The sequence below is a fragment of the Homarus americanus genome, unplaced genomic scaffold (assembly GCF_018991925.1).
Source record: "Homarus americanus isolate GMGI-L3 unplaced genomic scaffold, GMGI_Hamer_2.0 scaffold26351, whole genome shotgun sequence".
In the NCBI taxonomy this organism is placed as follows: domain Eukaryota; kingdom Metazoa; phylum Arthropoda; class Malacostraca; order Decapoda; family Nephropidae; genus Homarus; species Homarus americanus.
In genome coordinates this window covers 3629961-3647666 of record NW_024724368.1, presented here as the reverse complement: position 1 = coordinate 3647666, position 17706 = coordinate 3629961, and the positions used below count along the sequence as shown (strand labels likewise).

General features: G+C 41.5%; 1 protein-coding gene across 1 annotated transcript; it reads right to left on the bottom strand.

The window, feature by feature from the left end:
* Positions 1 to 1147: 1147 nt before the first annotated feature.
* LOC121864171 (leucine-rich repeat and fibronectin type III domain-containing protein 1-like protein) lies at positions 1148 to 16988 on the bottom strand. Its single transcript, XM_042363165.1, has 13 exons — positions 16558 to 16988; positions 14514 to 14862; positions 13942 to 14157; positions 13092 to 13266; positions 12039 to 12214; positions 9603 to 9762; positions 7857 to 8170; positions 6955 to 7275; positions 6471 to 6590; positions 5885 to 6000; positions 4039 to 4340; positions 3157 to 3336; positions 1148 to 1870 (listed from the first exon to the last, which is right to left on the bottom strand). The coding sequence occupies exons 2-13, from the start codon at positions 14853 to 14855 to the stop codon at positions 1557 to 1559; spliced, it is 2736 nt and encodes a 911-aa protein (XP_042219099.1). The 5' UTR covers positions 14856 to 14862; positions 16558 to 16988; the 3' UTR covers positions 1148 to 1556.
* Between the last annotated feature and the right edge of the window lie 718 nt (positions 16989 to 17706).

Below are 17706 nucleotides of genomic sequence, written 5' to 3'. Positions count from 1 at the left end.
TCTTGGGTGTCTCTGGTGACCAAGGTGCTAGTCTTGGGTGTCTCTGGTGACCAAGGTGCTAGTCTTGGGTGTCTCTGGTGACCAAGACTAACTAATAACAACACAAAATGGTTTTCTGAACTATTTTCTGCACTAGATAATACAAGGCAAGTTTATACAAAACTGCTATACAACACAAAGGTAAACAGCAATCAACCAGTGAGGTTCTATAACAATCGGTAATGGTTTTTGTCAATTTACCAAACAAATAAAGTCATTTCCCACAGTTCTAACTTGGTGTAAGATGAAAGAAATGCAAATGAGAGTAATCTCATTAAAATCTGTCATATAAACATGTTGCAATAAGCAGGCCAGCCCTGAAGTCCAGTGAATCAGAACAGAAAAACAAAAAAACAGACCAGGATTTTACAAAGAACGTTTCAGCTGTCTTGCCAATTAATTTTCTAAAAACTTTATGACTGAAGAAAAAATTATGCAAGTGATTATATATATGAAGATAGTTTTTATTTTATTATTGTTTTAGTTTCACTGAACTTTACTGTGCAAATAAATTTCTGTGCAGTATTCACCTGTCCAGTTGCTGTAGCCACTTGTGTATGCGAGACGTTGTCCAAGTAATATAACATCCGAGCTGGTGATGCCTTGCTGCCTCGTCTTGGTCTGACAACTTGGAGCATTTTACTGTGAATCTCCATCATCTGATAGCCTCCCATACTGTTATAGATGTAATGCTTCACACTTAAGAGATATAATAAAAGTTTTATTGTGTGTGTTGGGCAGAACACCCCCTCCCCCCCCCCCAAATTTTCCTGTATTTTTTTAGCCTCTCGTACATTTGCATTGGAGTTGCTTGAAATACAAGATATCATTATAGTGTTTTTAGATAATTTACAGTTTCATTCACTATTGTAAAAAGTAGTAACTGCAAAGTACTGTACTCTGCAAAGATGTTGTACAATCATTGGCAATATTCTCAGATATATTTACTATACTGTACTCTTCAGTAAAGTATTTTGATAGTTTCAAAATATACTTTGTGTGAAATAATCTATCATTACTATTAAAAGAAAAAAAATTTCAGGAAAAGAATAATGTCATCAAATTATATAATTACACAATTTCAAGAGCAAGAGAGAATGACAGGTACAGAACTTGTCAGTCCTATATAGAAAAAAGAAGTTTTATTTTATCTTGGGGTTTTTTTTTTTCCAGAAAAAATCTGATTTTATTCTGTCAGAAAAAACACATTTATATCACTATTCACACTGGTAAACTTTAAGTTTATTGCTGTAGTATTATCTTTTTACTTTTATTGCATTGTCTTCATTTCTCCGAGAACTTTCCAAGTAAGGTAAGTATTCTACCCAAGTTGTCTTTCACTACCACCAACATGACAAAAGAGGTCAGTACTGACATTTTCAGATGAGAAATAAACTGGTTCCTCAGACATCCCACAGTGAGATACTCCAGTTTAAATTATCCTGTCACATGCCCTTTGAGTTACAGGGCAAAATTTCTCTTGAAACAATGACAAAGTTGCTACGAAAGGAGGGTGTTCAGAGCCGCACGAGGCCGCCACGAGAGTGGTTCCTTGTGATATAGATATCCATGTCATGGTCATTACAACCATCAGTGTCATAGCTGGTGATGGAGTGAGAGGATCCTGCATGACTGACCTGCGACCCAACATGTTCCCGGGACTTGGATCGTTGACGTCGTCGGTCCCTGCGGTGAGGTGGCGTTCTAGAGTGTCTCCCCATATTGGAGTCTGGAGCACCCAACCCATAAGCACTGGGGTTCATAGGCATGGGCCCAAATCCTGTGCTCCCAAACTGCGAATTTGGGAGTGACTGTCGTGACGCACTAAGATCTGCAGGGTAAACACAAAATCACTACATCCTGTAAAAATTTGTTACAAGAAAAAGTTTTCATCGTGTACTAGTACAGGTACTGTATGTTTATAGCACCAGAAAAGTAACTAGTACTGCCCTCTACCCCCCAAAAAATTTATTAGTGTACACCTGACAAAGAACAAAGTGATGGGTGTTGTACACAACCAACAATGGTACAGAACTGCAATGGTATAAATAGTTCATAATTGCCAGTGTTGCTCAGAAGTCAAACACCCACAATTTAATAGAAATATTACACAAGCATACTGGAGTCTTGAAGTATAAAGGTAAGGGATGAGGAATGTGGTAGTCAGGTGTTGCTATCCCAATGTGCATGGTGCTGCCTTTGTTTTATATATATTGTATTCTGTAATGCCATTGTTTTGTCAAATTAATGGAAGTACAGTACCATATTTTATTATAAATTTACCGATACAATGGCATTTATTACATACCGGTAGTTTTCATTTGGCATTTATTTTATTTGTATGATGTATTAAATCAGGGACTCTAAATATATATTGAAGTACCGCCATGAATTAAATTTTATGATTTTGCAACTTTGACGTTTTATTCATTCCAAGCTTGATTAACTATAAGAAACATGACAATATTATATTTGGATTTTTTCAATCAACAGTAGTAAATATGTTCTACACTTATTATTCTAACCTTATTTCTGATTGAATACTAGTTTTTTTATCTAGTGAAGGGAGACGGAAATGTAATTTATGTTCAGTGTAAAACATATCTTAATTAAGTCACTTCCAACTGGGACTCTACTAAGGCAGGGGTTCTCAAACTTTTTCAACCAAGGACCTCTTATATACCATGACGCATACAAATATTGTCAATAATAAAAGAATAAATCAGTCCAAAGCATTTGTTCATTTCAACCCAAATCCAAAATATCCTGTGAATTGGAATCGCCAAATCTCACAAACGTTAAACACACCATTTCTCAAAAACTTTTCGCGGACCCCAGTTTGAGAATCACTGTACTAAGGCATCAAGTCTTCTGCCAACTTTTTAGGATTTTCTTGTTCTCAGTAAAGTCATAAAATTATTCCTAGACCAAGTAAATATGTAATATAATAAAGAATTGAAAGAAAAACTTTATCACAGAGGAGCAGGTTATAAAATTTGTCTGTAAAATAAAGAGATCAAGAGATAACCTTTACTAACAAAAGAAGTAACTATACCTACACTAACAGCAGATCACACCCACACCTATACAGTACTGTACTTGCAGAGGAACACCAACCATGGCTGGAGAGGCAGAGGGTTGGGTTGAAAGTGGGTGGGTAGTGGTGAGGCCCAGCGGAGTAGGAACGGTGGAAGGAGTGACTCTCTGCCATGGACCTTGGGCGTTGTGTCTGCCTTAGTGATGCCTGCGACATGTGTGAGGTAGCGTCGTCAGGCACAAACCTCTTGTTGATTGAACCTTTAGGAAGAGAGAGAGGAGTCATTTGAGTTTATGAAGAGTCATGGGAGGTTAAGAGGGATTAGACCAAGTCATGAGATCATAGATGATGATGCAGTGTCACAACAAGTCCTAATCAACCACAGTGGGTTGTGTGGCCTCATAGGTCATAAATTCATAATGTTTCAGGAAGGAATGAGGGGTCACAAAAGTTTTGACTAGAACAATGTGGGTAAGAGCATTATGCACCTGCAAATATTTTAATATAAACCTTAAGTTATTTCACATACAGAAACTATTTAAAATTTCCAAAGAGGGACAGGAATATCATATTTTACTTAATTATATAATCTGACAAGCCACACAGCATCTGAGTGCATTTACCTTGTGGTATCACACTCATAACTAGGCATCAAGCATGGTGGGAATGCAGGAGAACATGTTCCTACCCACTTCTTTTGTAGTTTCATGTACAATTTGTATTTAAAAGGCTTAGATAAAATATCTTTAAAATTTCATTGTACAGAATGAAACGGTAAGCATCGAATAGAGTGTATGTGTGTGTATATATATGTAACAATGGAAACATCACTTGGAAAGTTTAACTTGATAATCCATAGTAACACCAAGGGTAGGACAAAGATGAACATCTGTAAATGCAGCCAAAATATTTAGTATTGTACTATAGTTTTTGCAGTTTTACTGTAAGTGAGGATGACTCGCCTGTGTCCATGTGGTACATCCTAGGTATAGACTGCTGTGAGTACATGGAGAGTGTCTCCCAGTCAGGCTTGATGCTACTCCCAAGGGTGCCAAGCGATGCCAGAGGCGGTGACGATGGGTTCATCATGACTGGGATGCCATGTTTCTGGTGGTCGATTTGCCTTCTGCTGCAGCATATGAACACCATGACAGCGAGGATGACGGTGCCACAGATAGTGGCTGAGGCAGCAATGATGATGGTGTCCATGTGTGTGGCAGCAGTAGTGCCGGTGCGGATCTCCCTACATTGGGAGTACCCCACACTGTCCAACATCAACCTCATTAATGGTTTATATTTGTGATCCGACTCATAAGAAACATGAATACTATGACATACAGTCGGGGTCAAAAATCTTGAGCACTTGACAGTATTTGGCATGTAAGTACCTGAAGATCTTGGGTATTAAGGAGAGTTTTATCCCATTTTGTGGTTCAGGCTTAATATGTGATGACAAGTAGTGTTATTAGTATATCCCAATCATATATGTACCTGTATAACTCAGAAGTAGATACCAGATATTGCTAAGTGTTCGAGACTTTTGACACCGACTGTACATGCAAACAAATAAATTAAATCAAGTCAGACAATTATGATAAACAGTGAAGTAATGCAATATACAGTACTGTAAGTAATCTCCCTGTTAGCCTGAATCCCCGATCCCCAGAACTATCCAATGTCCGGAATGGAAATCAAGTTGGGAAAAATTGTGAAAATTCTCTCCATTCAGGTTCTGCGAACAAGCTACTCAAGATGAAAATCGGGAGTTTTTCTGTAAAAAGTACCAGAAAATATCTTCAAACCTCTCTGTTCAGGCAACGAACAGGTAGGGAGCAGACAGGAAGGAAGGGAGGGAGGGAGGGAACAAACAGGCAGGGAGCAGGCAGGAAGGGAAGGAGGGAACAGGCAGGGAGGGAGGGGGGCAGGGAGCAGACAGGAAGGGAGGGAACGAACAGGTAGGGAGCAGGCAGGAAGGGTGGGAGGTAGGGGCAGGCAGGAAGGGGAGGGAGGTAGGGAGCAGGCAGGGGAGGTAGGGAGCAGGCAGGGAGGTAGGGAGCAGACAGGGAGGGAGGAAGGGAGCAGGCAGGGAGGGAGGGAGGCAGGGGCAGGCAGGAAGGGAGGTAGGGAGCAGGCAGGGGGCAGGCTGGGGGGGAGGGAGGTAGGGAGCAGGCAGGGGCAGGCTGGGGGAGGGAGGGAGGCATGTAAGGCTGGGAGGGTGCAGGCAAGGCAGGCCTCCCTTCCTCCCTCCCTGCTGCTCCTTTGCTCCCTGCCTGCCTCCCTTCCTGAGACACTGAATTGGAGGGAGGTAAGAAGGCATGGAACCGATAGGGAGAGAGGGAAGGAAGGAAGTAAGGAAGGGAGCAGGCAGGAAACAGGTAGGTAGGTAGGTAGGGAAAGAGCAAACAGACTTGAGTAAATAAATGGTGTTTCTAATTTAATTAGAACTGATCCATTCCGGCCATTGGATAGTTCTGGGGATCGGGGATTCAGGCTAACAGGGAGATTACTCACAACTACCAAGAATGAACTTAATGTCTGAACTTTATGGTTCTCTAATTTAATTTTGTTTACACATACATTATACTTACCCTTTATCATACTTGTTGTTTTAAATCCAACTTGTTGGTATTTTATTTTTGAAAACCTATTTAAAAAAATGAACAGATGTATCAGACATTTTTTTTAGCGCTGCGCAGGTGAGAGATGGCGCCATTACACCTAAAGTAAATGTTACGTGTTGAAAATACAGTACTGTATAAGAGGTGGCAGGTGTTATTCAACAGATACGAGAAGTGTGTTAAAACTCACGTCTCTGGGGTAAGTGTGACCTGCTCGAGGGACACCACACACACCACCACACACTCCTTGGTGGGCACACTCTTGATCTTGAACTCCCGCTCCGACGCCGCCAGGGGAGGACCCAACTGCCGAAGGAACACAACACTCATGTAAGGTGAAAGGATTAGACGTAATATTAGTAAGAGTTGCTTGACGATGGACTGCTAGTTGTTAAGTCTCTCCTCTAAAGTTTGGTTGTGGACAAGGGGCTTCCTGGCTAAAAAAAATTCTTCACTTCGCATAATACCAAAGTTTGTTCCTCATCTTACTGTTATGTTGTGTTTCCTTTCCCATATTGCCTTTAAACTGTTACTGTGAATACCATAGATATTAGTTTATGGTCTAGAAAATGAAGCCAAAAACTTATCAGTTTTCACAGATCTGACCGTTATCAAAGAGAGAAGTTCTTGGATTATTATTGACCTGTCTTAAATACTAATCTCAATTCTTCTTCCCTGGTAAATTAACGTTTTCATCTCCACTGGTGATCTTCCGGCTTCCTTCCTCACCATCAAACTACAAGATGTATTATCTCTGCTTGGTACTATTGACTTACCTTGAAGTTAGTGTCACCGAAGAGTCTGTAGACGACCCTAAAACCTAAGATGTTGGAGACCTCGGAGTCCCACTGGATGATGACAGATGTGTCCTTCCTGTAGGCCTCCTGTACAATCACCTGCCAAGTCAACACATACGGGTCAGTAAGACCGGAAGATGGAGGTAGTAACAAAAATAGTCTTAGCTTATTAACCCTGCTGCACCGGAGTATGGACCAAACTTTACTTTGCTACAGATAAGTTATAACATTCACCTAACTAAACTTTCTCAAGTTAAAATAACATGCAGTAGTTATACAGGGGTAGAAAAGGGGCAACACCCTCAAGTAACACTGGCAGCTGCACACCCTGGTAAAATAGGGATACAGACTCTTTGTCAAGTATATGATACACTATATTTTGTCAGCTTAAATTTTCTAGCTCAGAGAGATCATAACACCATTAGTACTAGTATGGTGTTCTTCACCCCCTGATTCTGCTAACCTCATCGTCGAAGGGTCCCTGTGCCTGGATGCTAAAGAAGTTGTCTGGAGGTGTTGGATCAGTAGTTCTGCGCACCAAGTTGGGTCTAGGGGCCAAGGAAGGGACAGGTTGGGAAAGTGGACGCTCTATCCTGGGCGGCCAATGCTGCGACCTTGTAGGCAGCACCTCAGCGGCTAGCCCCAGATTGAAGCTCTTTCCTACCTCAATTGAGTTCTCCCCCGAGACCTGAGGGGAGGAGGACTCACCTTCTACTTCGTCAGGTTCATCATTACGATTGACAGCTCCAGGAGGAATTATGACATATGGTCGACCTGATGTTAACTGTTGGGTCAAAGTAGAAACACATGATGGAGAAGGACTGAATGTTATTAATGAATATAAACTTGCTTTAAACAGTTTCACCATTAAGAGGAAGAAGAGTAAAGAAATTAGGAACTGCATTAGGAACTGTATATTTTCAGCCTGGCCGCTGCCATGCTTTCAATAAACCATTTATTATTATTATTATTATTATTATTATACACACACATCTTACAAGTTTGGGTTCTCATCAGACTTGCAGTGAAAAATTATGAAATTCCTCCGAGAACTCTACTCTGACACTTGAAAAAGTATTACACAGAAGTATTAGGTCAAGGTCAAATTATCATAGAAACATATTAAAAGTAATAAGTTGCACACACAACATATAATCGTTTTCTAACCACAGTTTGGATAAATTAATTCATTACACTTTCATTAAACTTCAGATGAACACATGTGTGACTTTTTTGAGTTGTAACTGCTAGATGGGTAAACTTATTCAGATTATTAGCAGAGTTAACTTACAATTAATTTATAAACTAGATGAACCAATTCAATCAACATGAATTAACTAAAAGTAACAACCATTAGTCACTGACCTTAGGTTGTTGGGTGGTGGTGGGGGTCAGGGGTAAGTTGGGGGACGACCACAGGGCAGGGAGAGTGCTGGTTGTGGTAGTCATAGAGGTCGAGAACTCAGTCATGGGCTGGACAGGTCGTTCCACAGTCAGGAAGGAAGTGTTGTCACAGGTGAGGTCATCAGGGGTCAGTTGGTAGAAGGAGCGGTCGCGGTACTCTGGTGGCTGGGCACAGAACTGGGGGTTATGTCCACGTGACGTCACCTGTAAGTCGTACTCGTTGATCCACTCCGAGATCCACGCCACCCTGCAGTCACAGTGTAGAAACTGACCACCTGGGAGCCCAAGCATTGCAGTCCGTTAGGAAATTTTTTATACACACAAAAAAAAGTACTGAATCCAGCACACAGGATACACCAACAGACATAAGGGAAACATGTTTTGTATATTTCAGTGATGCTGACAATGAGCAGTGAACACTAGAATTCATTCAGTAGGTGTTTGAATAACCTTTGAGGTGACAGGAGTCAAACATGAAAAATGAGCTGCCAAGAGTGTCACGTGCCTGTAACTCTTAGGAACACAAATGTCGTGTGGTATCTGTTTACGCCTCCACTCCACACAAGCTATTAATAACTTGTTATTTTTACTATTATCTTATTGTTGTTCTTAGTTACTTAGGTTAATTGTATATCTAAGTATGTCATTAATATGCATCATTTGTGTTACTCTGTCAAGTCAAACCAAGAGTGGTATTAATTAGTTATAGACTATTTGGCAACTGTCCTGGGTCACGTGAGCTAAGACGCTCCTCACTCATATTCTGTGTGGCCAGAGGCTCTCTCTCTCTCTCTCTAGTAAACCGTGGTATAGGCAGGACGTGTCCACACCGACTCTAGCCTCGACATTTGCCCAGTACAGACGTGCTTTGTTCAGTCATCTACAATATCCTAGTGGTATCTGGTAATTAGTGGCACGTTAAGTTAGGCCTAGGAAGGGATCCTGGTGTTAAGGAATCTCCTATTTGGTAGGAAATAACCACGTGGTTGTGATTGCTGTGTATATATTGTAATGTCTGTGTTAATGTTAAGTTGTATTCATTTGCTCTAACTCTAACGGTATATTTTCACCCTTCCGGCATCACTCTTATTTTAATATACAATCACTTATTCCCTTAAATTCCATGGTTGCTAGACAGTACTCCTTTAAGAACATAAATTGAATCATTTAATTATCTTCCCATTTGTGACTCGCTTACTCCAACTTATTCTTATTTTTTCAAGTACATTCAGTGGAGTTGGTTTTTGTGGGGATAATTATTGCCGTGTTCCCTTTTTGTTCCTTTATTTGATGATAACTTGGGGTAGGTTTCACTCCCCAAGTATAAAGGATATTGGGATCACGACAAGTGCATTAGAAAAGTAATTTGGGGGGAAAGTGAAAACTAACATGTTTATGTAGTAGATACTCAATTTTTAAGAAAATGTTTATAAAGGTGATTTAAAACTTACGACCACAGCGTGATTGACTTTTTATAGTCTGATTACCTTTAATTATATAAAAGGTCATTAATTCACACTAATTACTCGAATTTTTATATTGTGAAACCAGATTCTTAATCAGCATGTAATGTAGTAACTTTGTATGAAATTTGAAAATCCATTTTTTTACCCAAAGTGCCGAAAACCAAGGTATCGGGGTCAAGCATATTTTTTACATCAAATGACATTTTGTTCAAATTTCATCCAAAGGTAAGGGTGTCCTCACCTATGGAGAGCCCCCTGAGAGAGGTGTTGAGGTGGGTGAAGGCAGGGCCAGGGAGGGTGGTGAGAGGGTTACCATCCAGGGCCAGCAGCGTCAAGGACTTGGTGCCTCTAAATGCTTCCACTGGCACCTCTCTGATCAAGTTGAACCCGATGTCCAGCACCTGTAGATGAATAAAATCTGGTCAGTAAAGTGGAGAGAAGAGGAACACAAAAATGTGAACAAAACCCCACCACTATACTGTACCTTTTTATCCAAATATCATGACCGGGCAAAATTCATTAGTTTTAACAATACGTATAAAATAATCCATAATGAAAGTGGAACGATACCATTAGAGGCTCCACATTACAGTATGAATCATACCGCACACATTGGCTTTACCAATATGCATTGTGGTTTTTATCCTGATAATATCCCAGTATTTTGTACTTAACCTATTCTTACTGTTATTGCATTTCTGCTTATGGGAGATGGTGCTTTCAGTGTGAGATGGAGCCGAGCAGGAGAGGTTGCGCCAGCACAGGAGTGCTTAGCGACAATTTGCATTGAAAGACTACAAGAGGGTTAATTAACACTTATTACTCAAAACTTAAAATTTTAAACCAAAATCCTTAATCAGCATGTAAAAGAGTACAGTACCTTTGTATGAAATATGACCAAAATTTACGGAATGACTGAATGAGCCGAAACACAAGATAATAATAGGTCAGGCAATTCTGAAGTGAGATATGGCTTTTCTCTGGAAGGTGAAAACTATCATGTTTATGTTTTTTGTAAAAAGACTACAGTATAATATTGAGAATATATATAAAGGGGATTTAAAGCATACAGACATGGCATCATTGACGGCCAAAATAACTTTTTCTCTCTAAAAAATGGAGAAATTTATGTGTTTTAACTATTTTGGTTCATACAGAATAATACAAAAACACCAAGAATAGGATGCAAAACTATTTCATCACTTTCAAGTTTTTAGGGAAATTAATTGTCAAATTTTCAACTTTTTGACCACAGATTCTTTAGTACAAGTTCACACACACCTTCATACAACTCCTCTCAGCTTATCTGCACATCTTCCCACCTGTCCAAAGGAACCAGACTTCTTTTGTCGGTTGCAACCTATATTCCCACGACCACATCTCCCGTTTCCTTCCCACCTCCACTCTCTCTTTCCCCCTACCCTACCTACCTCTTCTCCCCACCTTATCTCGTTTCCCCCCACCTCCACTCTCTTTTCCCCATTACTCCTCTTCCTACCACATCTCCAGTTTCCTCCTAACCTCCTCTCCCCATCCCCCACCTCCTCTCCCCATCCCCCCACCTCCTCTCCCCATTCCCCCACCTCCCCTCCCCACCCTCTTCCTCCCTACCACCTCTCCCCACAGCCAGGTAACTCATCATCTCAGGTGAGTGTAGTTATTCCAGGTGTCAGTGGACGCCATAATCACTTCCGCCTGTGAAGCACTAACTCACGGGACTACAAACGTGGCTGCTGGTCGTCTTCTCGGGCGACCACCAAGTGCTTTAATGGTGAGAGAGTGAGCCGCTGGTAGACACACGGTAGTTACTCCTTATAAAATCCACCAGTCACTGACATCCTCTCTCTCTCTCTCTTCACTCCATGTTGCTTTTTTATCACCACTCTACCTCCCCCCCATCCCCTCTCTCACCCTACTTCCTTCCCCCCTCTCACCCTGTCTTTCTCCCCTTTCATCCTATTTCTCCCCCTCTCATTCTATTTTTCCTCTCACTCTACCTCCTTCCTTCTCTCATCCTACCCCCTCTCACCCTTTCTCCCCTCACCCTACCTAACCTCTCTCACCCTACCTAACCTCTCATCCTACCTCCCTTGCTTCACCCTACATTGTTAAAAAAACCTGGATGGGTAGTTGGGGGATATATGGCCACCACCCTACTATAGGGTGAAGGAGGGGTCGGGGGTGGGGAGCAACAGATGAAAAAAAAAGTTATGTGAATTTCCTTCGTCTGCCGCTACCTGATATTGCTGCCTGTGAGCTTCAACTGTACATGGCAACCCCGAGTCTTCCTTGATGAACACCTTATTACCACTAAGCTTCCCGTGGCCACAGTGTTGATCACATCACGAACAATGAAACAGTTTTTTTGTGGGATATCCCGTGGTCTTTGGTAGAAGGGTTGTTCTCATATGATGTACTGGGTCAAGTTTGGCTCAGAGTAAACTAGTGAGGTGGGAGACGAGCGTCTTTGTGTTGATACCGTCACCAGTTCCCTTTCAAGTTTTTATTCACCCCAGCAGACCTAATATTATTATGACAGTCTTGATCGTCCAGGTTGTCCATTCTCGTGTATTTCCCTCCTTTAATATCAAATAAATTAGTGACTTACTAAGATAGAGAATACTGTATTTACTGTTGTCTAGTTTATTTCCTCCCAGACACATGCAGTCATACTCACCCGTAGCTCTGTCAACATGTTGAGGGCATCGCTGGGAAATTCTCTAATGCGGTTGTTGAGGAGTGAGAGGGAGTTCAGGGTATCATTCACGCCCAAGAAATCCTCCTCCGTCAGCTCCTGCAACAAGTTCTTCTCCACGTTCAGCGCCGTCAGGGAGTGTAAGTCCTGCAGAGTGCCTACACCAAGAGTATATTTCAGAATATATCTTCACAACAAAAAATTAGGAAAGATGCTACAGTAACATACATTAGACTTTATGATTAAGCTTTACTATCATAATAAAAATAAAATTACATTACTTATACTCCTTATTCCTGTATTATGTTAAGAAAGTTCACAATAATTATGGTACAAGGCCAGGTGGGTTGTTAAAGTATAAACGGATAAAACAGCCAAGTAGAGAATTAACATGAATGTTTTTTTGGAAGGAATCCCATAAAAATTCTTCTTATCGTCTTGGAAGCTTTTTCCCGATGCTGCATAATGTTGGTCAGCAACAGGACCAACACCGATACTTTTGCCATTAACCATCAGTTGTTTTAAATGCTGCAACGGTCATCATCGACTATGGTGTTCTCTCCTCACAAGGCCCAAAGATGATAATTGACATTATCCCTGTTACTTCATAGAGTCATGAGTCAGCTTGTCATTCAATCAAGTTCACTCAACGGCATGCTGTTCAACCGTCCACATACACCGCTGCTTCCTGGAGTGTTCATCACCTTCCACCTAATGCCTCCACCACCCCCCATACTCCTGTCTCATTCTCGTTAATTCCCTTTCTCTCCTGTCACCCAGCTGTGTGTTGATGCACTCCCTTCCAATCTTTCACCTTCATTGCTCTCAATATGATCATTCTACATTTAAAAAAAAAATATTGATCAGCTTTGTATCCAGCTCTTGTTCCACTGTCATGCCCATGTTTCATATTTGTTATTCTATTCATCCCACACGTGGTTGTCAAGCAAATAATTTCTTTAGTTGCTTGCTTGCCTCCAGAGTCTATGCATCACATATGTACAATAACACGCAGGCAACCTTCTACACACTTACCTCCCTCCAGGCTGCGGATCTGGTTCTGGGCGAGGTCAAGGAAGGCGAGGACGGGGAGGCCTCTGAGTGCTCGAGGCAGGGCGAGCTGCTTAGTGCCCTTCAAGTTGAGGTTCTTCAGGGTCTGCTCCAGTCCTAAGAAGGACTGCTCAGAGAGGGTGAGCTCGTTGTCTCCAAGCTAACGGGGCAGGGTAGGACTGAACGTTAATTACAAGATGTAGCTTTGGAATGTAGTGAGTAACTATTATACTGTATTAGGAAATAAGGGTTTATAACTGTATATAACAACTAAAACACACAGGGGGTCAAGATGCACTCACAACTTAAACAAAGACAACTACTCGCTTGTACATAATTTGTTGGATGACAATTAGTTTCCTTGTCAAAACAAAATAATGAAATATTCGGATTATTTAACATTATAAATTATAAAACAAAGACCAAAGGACAGGCCAAATAAGTCACAAAGAGTATTAAATGCGTGTTTTCAAGGTCGTCGAGTTCTAAAATTAAAGGCAAAAAAAAAAATCTCACACGAGGTTGCTAAGCAACCCTGGTGCTACAAGCCTAAAATTCCCCCAACGATTCGCCATCTTATAGGCATCCACAACTAATACTGTACACCAAAGATTATAATGGTGTGAAGACACGCATAATTTGGGGAATTAAATGCCCCCACTAACAGTGTCCTTGTGATTGTATGATGACACCGGTGACATATTAAGGTTCAAATGCCAAAAACTTGTCGAAATAAATGGATAGATATAAACTTATCTTTTATTTCTTGGGAGAAACGTATACATCAGGGACGTGGAAAAGACAAAGCTCGCATTTCCTATCCAGTATTACCTACCCTGAGTGTGGAGAGATGGAGGTCCCTGAAGGCGAATGCAGGAACTGAAGTAAGGCGGTTGGCAGAGAGGTCGAGTAGCTTGAGCCGTTGGAGGCCGGTAAGGGCCGGGGTGGGCACCTTTGTCAGCCAGTTGCCCCGGAGGTTTAGATTTACCAAGGTGTTCTCCAGACCCTGGAAGGCGCCCTCGCTGATGTTGTGGATCCCGCACGAAGACAGCTGCCAGGGTGGTGAGGGAAGGAAGGAGTAAATCGCTCATACTCATGTGTGATGAAAACCGTAGGTTTGTGATAAGAATTAAACATGTCACTGACACATGCAATGTCTGTTGCTCAAAATAACTTCAGTGCATCACGTACAAGATAAAAATGCCAGAGGATGTCGACTTTATCAACGTCATCTAAGATATTTAATAAAGTGCAGTGTGGGTCGTATTAAAGAAAATGTAATACAATAAATTATACTAATAAGAGAAACTGGTGAAAAAAGACAAATATAATGGCACCAACAGAGGCCAGGACGACTAGGCTATTTATCATTAGTTTACCACTACCCTTATGTTCTACGTCTCTCACCTGAAGGTTTTCAATGGTGAGCCCATCAAAAGTATCGTCTGGGAGGACGCTGATGCGGGTGTTGTTGAGGTAGAGAAGGTCGAGGGATATGCTGGACGCCCGCTGGTGCAGCATTGTCATCAGCAGCGTAAAGTTTACTGTCGTACATTGAATTGACAAGTCGTTACGCACGTTAAACGCACATACGCACGTCCCGTTCAGTTCCGTGACCTCTTTAGGCCAAGGACACTGTGATCTGACGAAGGAGAAGCTCAGCAGAAGGCAGATGACACTGTGCAGAAGACTTACACCTCCACCGACCCACTCCTCTTCACCTCTCTTCTTTCTCTCTAGCCAACTCATCCTGGACCTTGAGGGAATTTAGGAAGTATTGAACCAGAATTTTCTTAAATTTTCTAGTAGGTTACAAACAATAGCCACCCAAGGATGTAGTTCTATTCCATCTTGACCAAAGATATTTAATAAACTGGTGGCCGTTAGCCCCGCCCACTGGCTTCAAGAGCTGCACGCAAAGACAGGATGACATCATGCTGCCTCCATGAATTAAAGCTCCTGGATCATGACTTGCTAAGGCCAAAGATTTTATACTATAATAGGATGGCTCACTTCGATGGGCGATCCCGTCACTTCAGAACCGTCAAGACATCACTGGCGACAGCAGAGCCATCAAGCGGTCAGCAGCAAATCAAAATAACTGCATACTTAAGTTGTGTTCTTACTCGTTTTGATAATGCATATTTGTTTTGTGTTGTGTAATGTACCTCATTAACTATATTAATCAATACGTAATAATATGTGCTATTAAATTACTCAGTTTACTTAATAATCTTTTTATTCCTTTCATAACTTAAATTTGTGTCACGATAACGGTAATTCTTGCGCGAGTGCTCCTTCCTTGCTGCATCCACGTATTTCAACCCCTAGACTATTCACTCATTATTTTAACTTGTCAACTTTGCCTTTCCTCAATGTTGTGGGTAGCAAGGAGGGATATATAGTACGCTTATTGCCCCATGCGAAACTGCCACTATTCACAACCAATCATTATCACTCTCCCAACTATAGAAACTTACTAGCTTGAATGAGTTAATGAAAGTATTTGGTATCTTGTTTCCCGAACCAACGTTAACCTACTTCCTTTCGTAATATAAATTACTCAAGTAACACAAACATGCTCATACAACAAATGTAACATATTCATGCAATTCATAGCTGTACTAGTGCAATACAAGCAAGCTCATGCAACACCTAGATTCAAACATCCTCACCTAGCGAACGAACATGAGCAAAGTATTAGCGAACAAGCATGGAGAGTAACACAAATGCTCATGCAACACTCATGCACAAACATTAACTTATTCAAACACCACACAAGTACACTCATACAGCATCCATACACACACACACGCCATGCAGTACACTCATGCAATTAATATATGCACACAGGTACAATTATAAGCATTCATAAAAATACATTTTTCACCTGCAATCTCGTCAGCACAAACTGAACACACAAAAAGACAAATGCTGACAATAAAAATACATAAACACACACCGCCCAAACACACACACCCGTTGTCCCCAAAATTGGTCGACTCCAGTTTGAGTGAACATGGTGGCACAAACACACCACGCACGCGCGCGCACACACACGTACACACACAATCACACCACACACACACAATCACACCACACACACGATTCGTCGATAACTTGTGTTCATTTCTTGCTTCCTTTTGTACTATAACAACCGTGCTCTTAAAGCCCTTGCTGACGACCATTTCCTAAACCATTAATTTTTATTTATTTAACGGCGTTGTTTCTCGCACTTCAAGTAATTAAAAATATCTGAGGAAATACGGTAAAGTAATTAGGAGTAGGCTGGTGTTAGTAGTGACGTTGCACCACAAAACAAACTGCATTCCCAATTCATGACAGCTAGAGAAGTGCATCTTTATACTGTTATCTAGGGAAGGATCTATTATCGAGTACAGTACCCGCTTAAATACATCACAATATCAGTATACATAAACAGTTTACTCACTTCAGTTACGTCCACAAGTTGTTCCTCACTGCTGGTTGATCATCGCCAGGTAGATAATGTAAAAATAAAAAGTAATAAAAAGTAATGTTTTACTGAGGGAGTGTGAAGTAGCGGTCCACCACTCCTTATGTCTACCGGGGCCACTCCCACAAGATCCAGGAAACCATTTTCAGCACCATCCAAGAATATCACTATTTACTTCTAACGTGCACAGTTGTGTTCTTTACTTCAGTAAGTATACATTCGCTCCTCTTGTAAACATGTTTTTCCTCGTTTAGGGTTACAAACGCGTGCTTCAAACTTCATTAATGATGTCAACAGAGGATCGTCGAGACAGAGCGCACTGAGCCTCCTCCCTCTGTCAAGTTCGGCAAGGCACTAACCGCCAAGTCCGGCGCCGGCAGAGGTACAGTCGTCACCGTCTGGTCACTAACGTGAGAAACCACCCACTCGGTCTTTCGCCTCTCAAACAGGTGCCGGATACCGCTAGATGAGTCCTGTACAGGTGTTTTTAGCGGTGCTTCTCATACCTGGATTCCTTTCACTTTCATTAAGCAGGAGTGGCGTGATATACTGTATGGTTCATTCCTCCATTCGTTGGTATAATTTTTTCCTTGCCTCTGCGCTGATTTAATTTAATCTAATTGGGTATAATATCTTTAGTTTGTTTGAGTACACCCAGTGCTTGTCTAGTCGTTTCATCATTGATCCAAGCAGAGGAGGGTGTAAAATGATGTTCATTCCTTATTTTCTTATAAGTGGCATAGCGGTAACTCGCGCGCCTCTTTATATGTCCTGGGTTCGGTCCCCGGCTCGGATCAGATGGTAGAAGTGTTACTTTTATCCTCGTTAGCCGCTTGGGCGATGGGTCGTGAAACAGCTCACACTCGGTGCCGTCACAATACCCTCTGGCAGATTGTTCCAAGAGTTCACAATTGTCTCTCTGAAAGAGTTTACCCTCACAGTTTTCTTGACTTGTGGCTTCATCAACCTTGAGCTGTGACCCCTTGTGGGGCGAGCGTCCGCCAGCTCCAGCCCTTACTAGCATTCATTTTTACTCGTTTATTTTTACTGGCGTTCACCCCTACTGGTGCTCATCTTTACTGGTGTTTATTTTCACTGGTATTCATCTCTATTGGAGTTCACCCT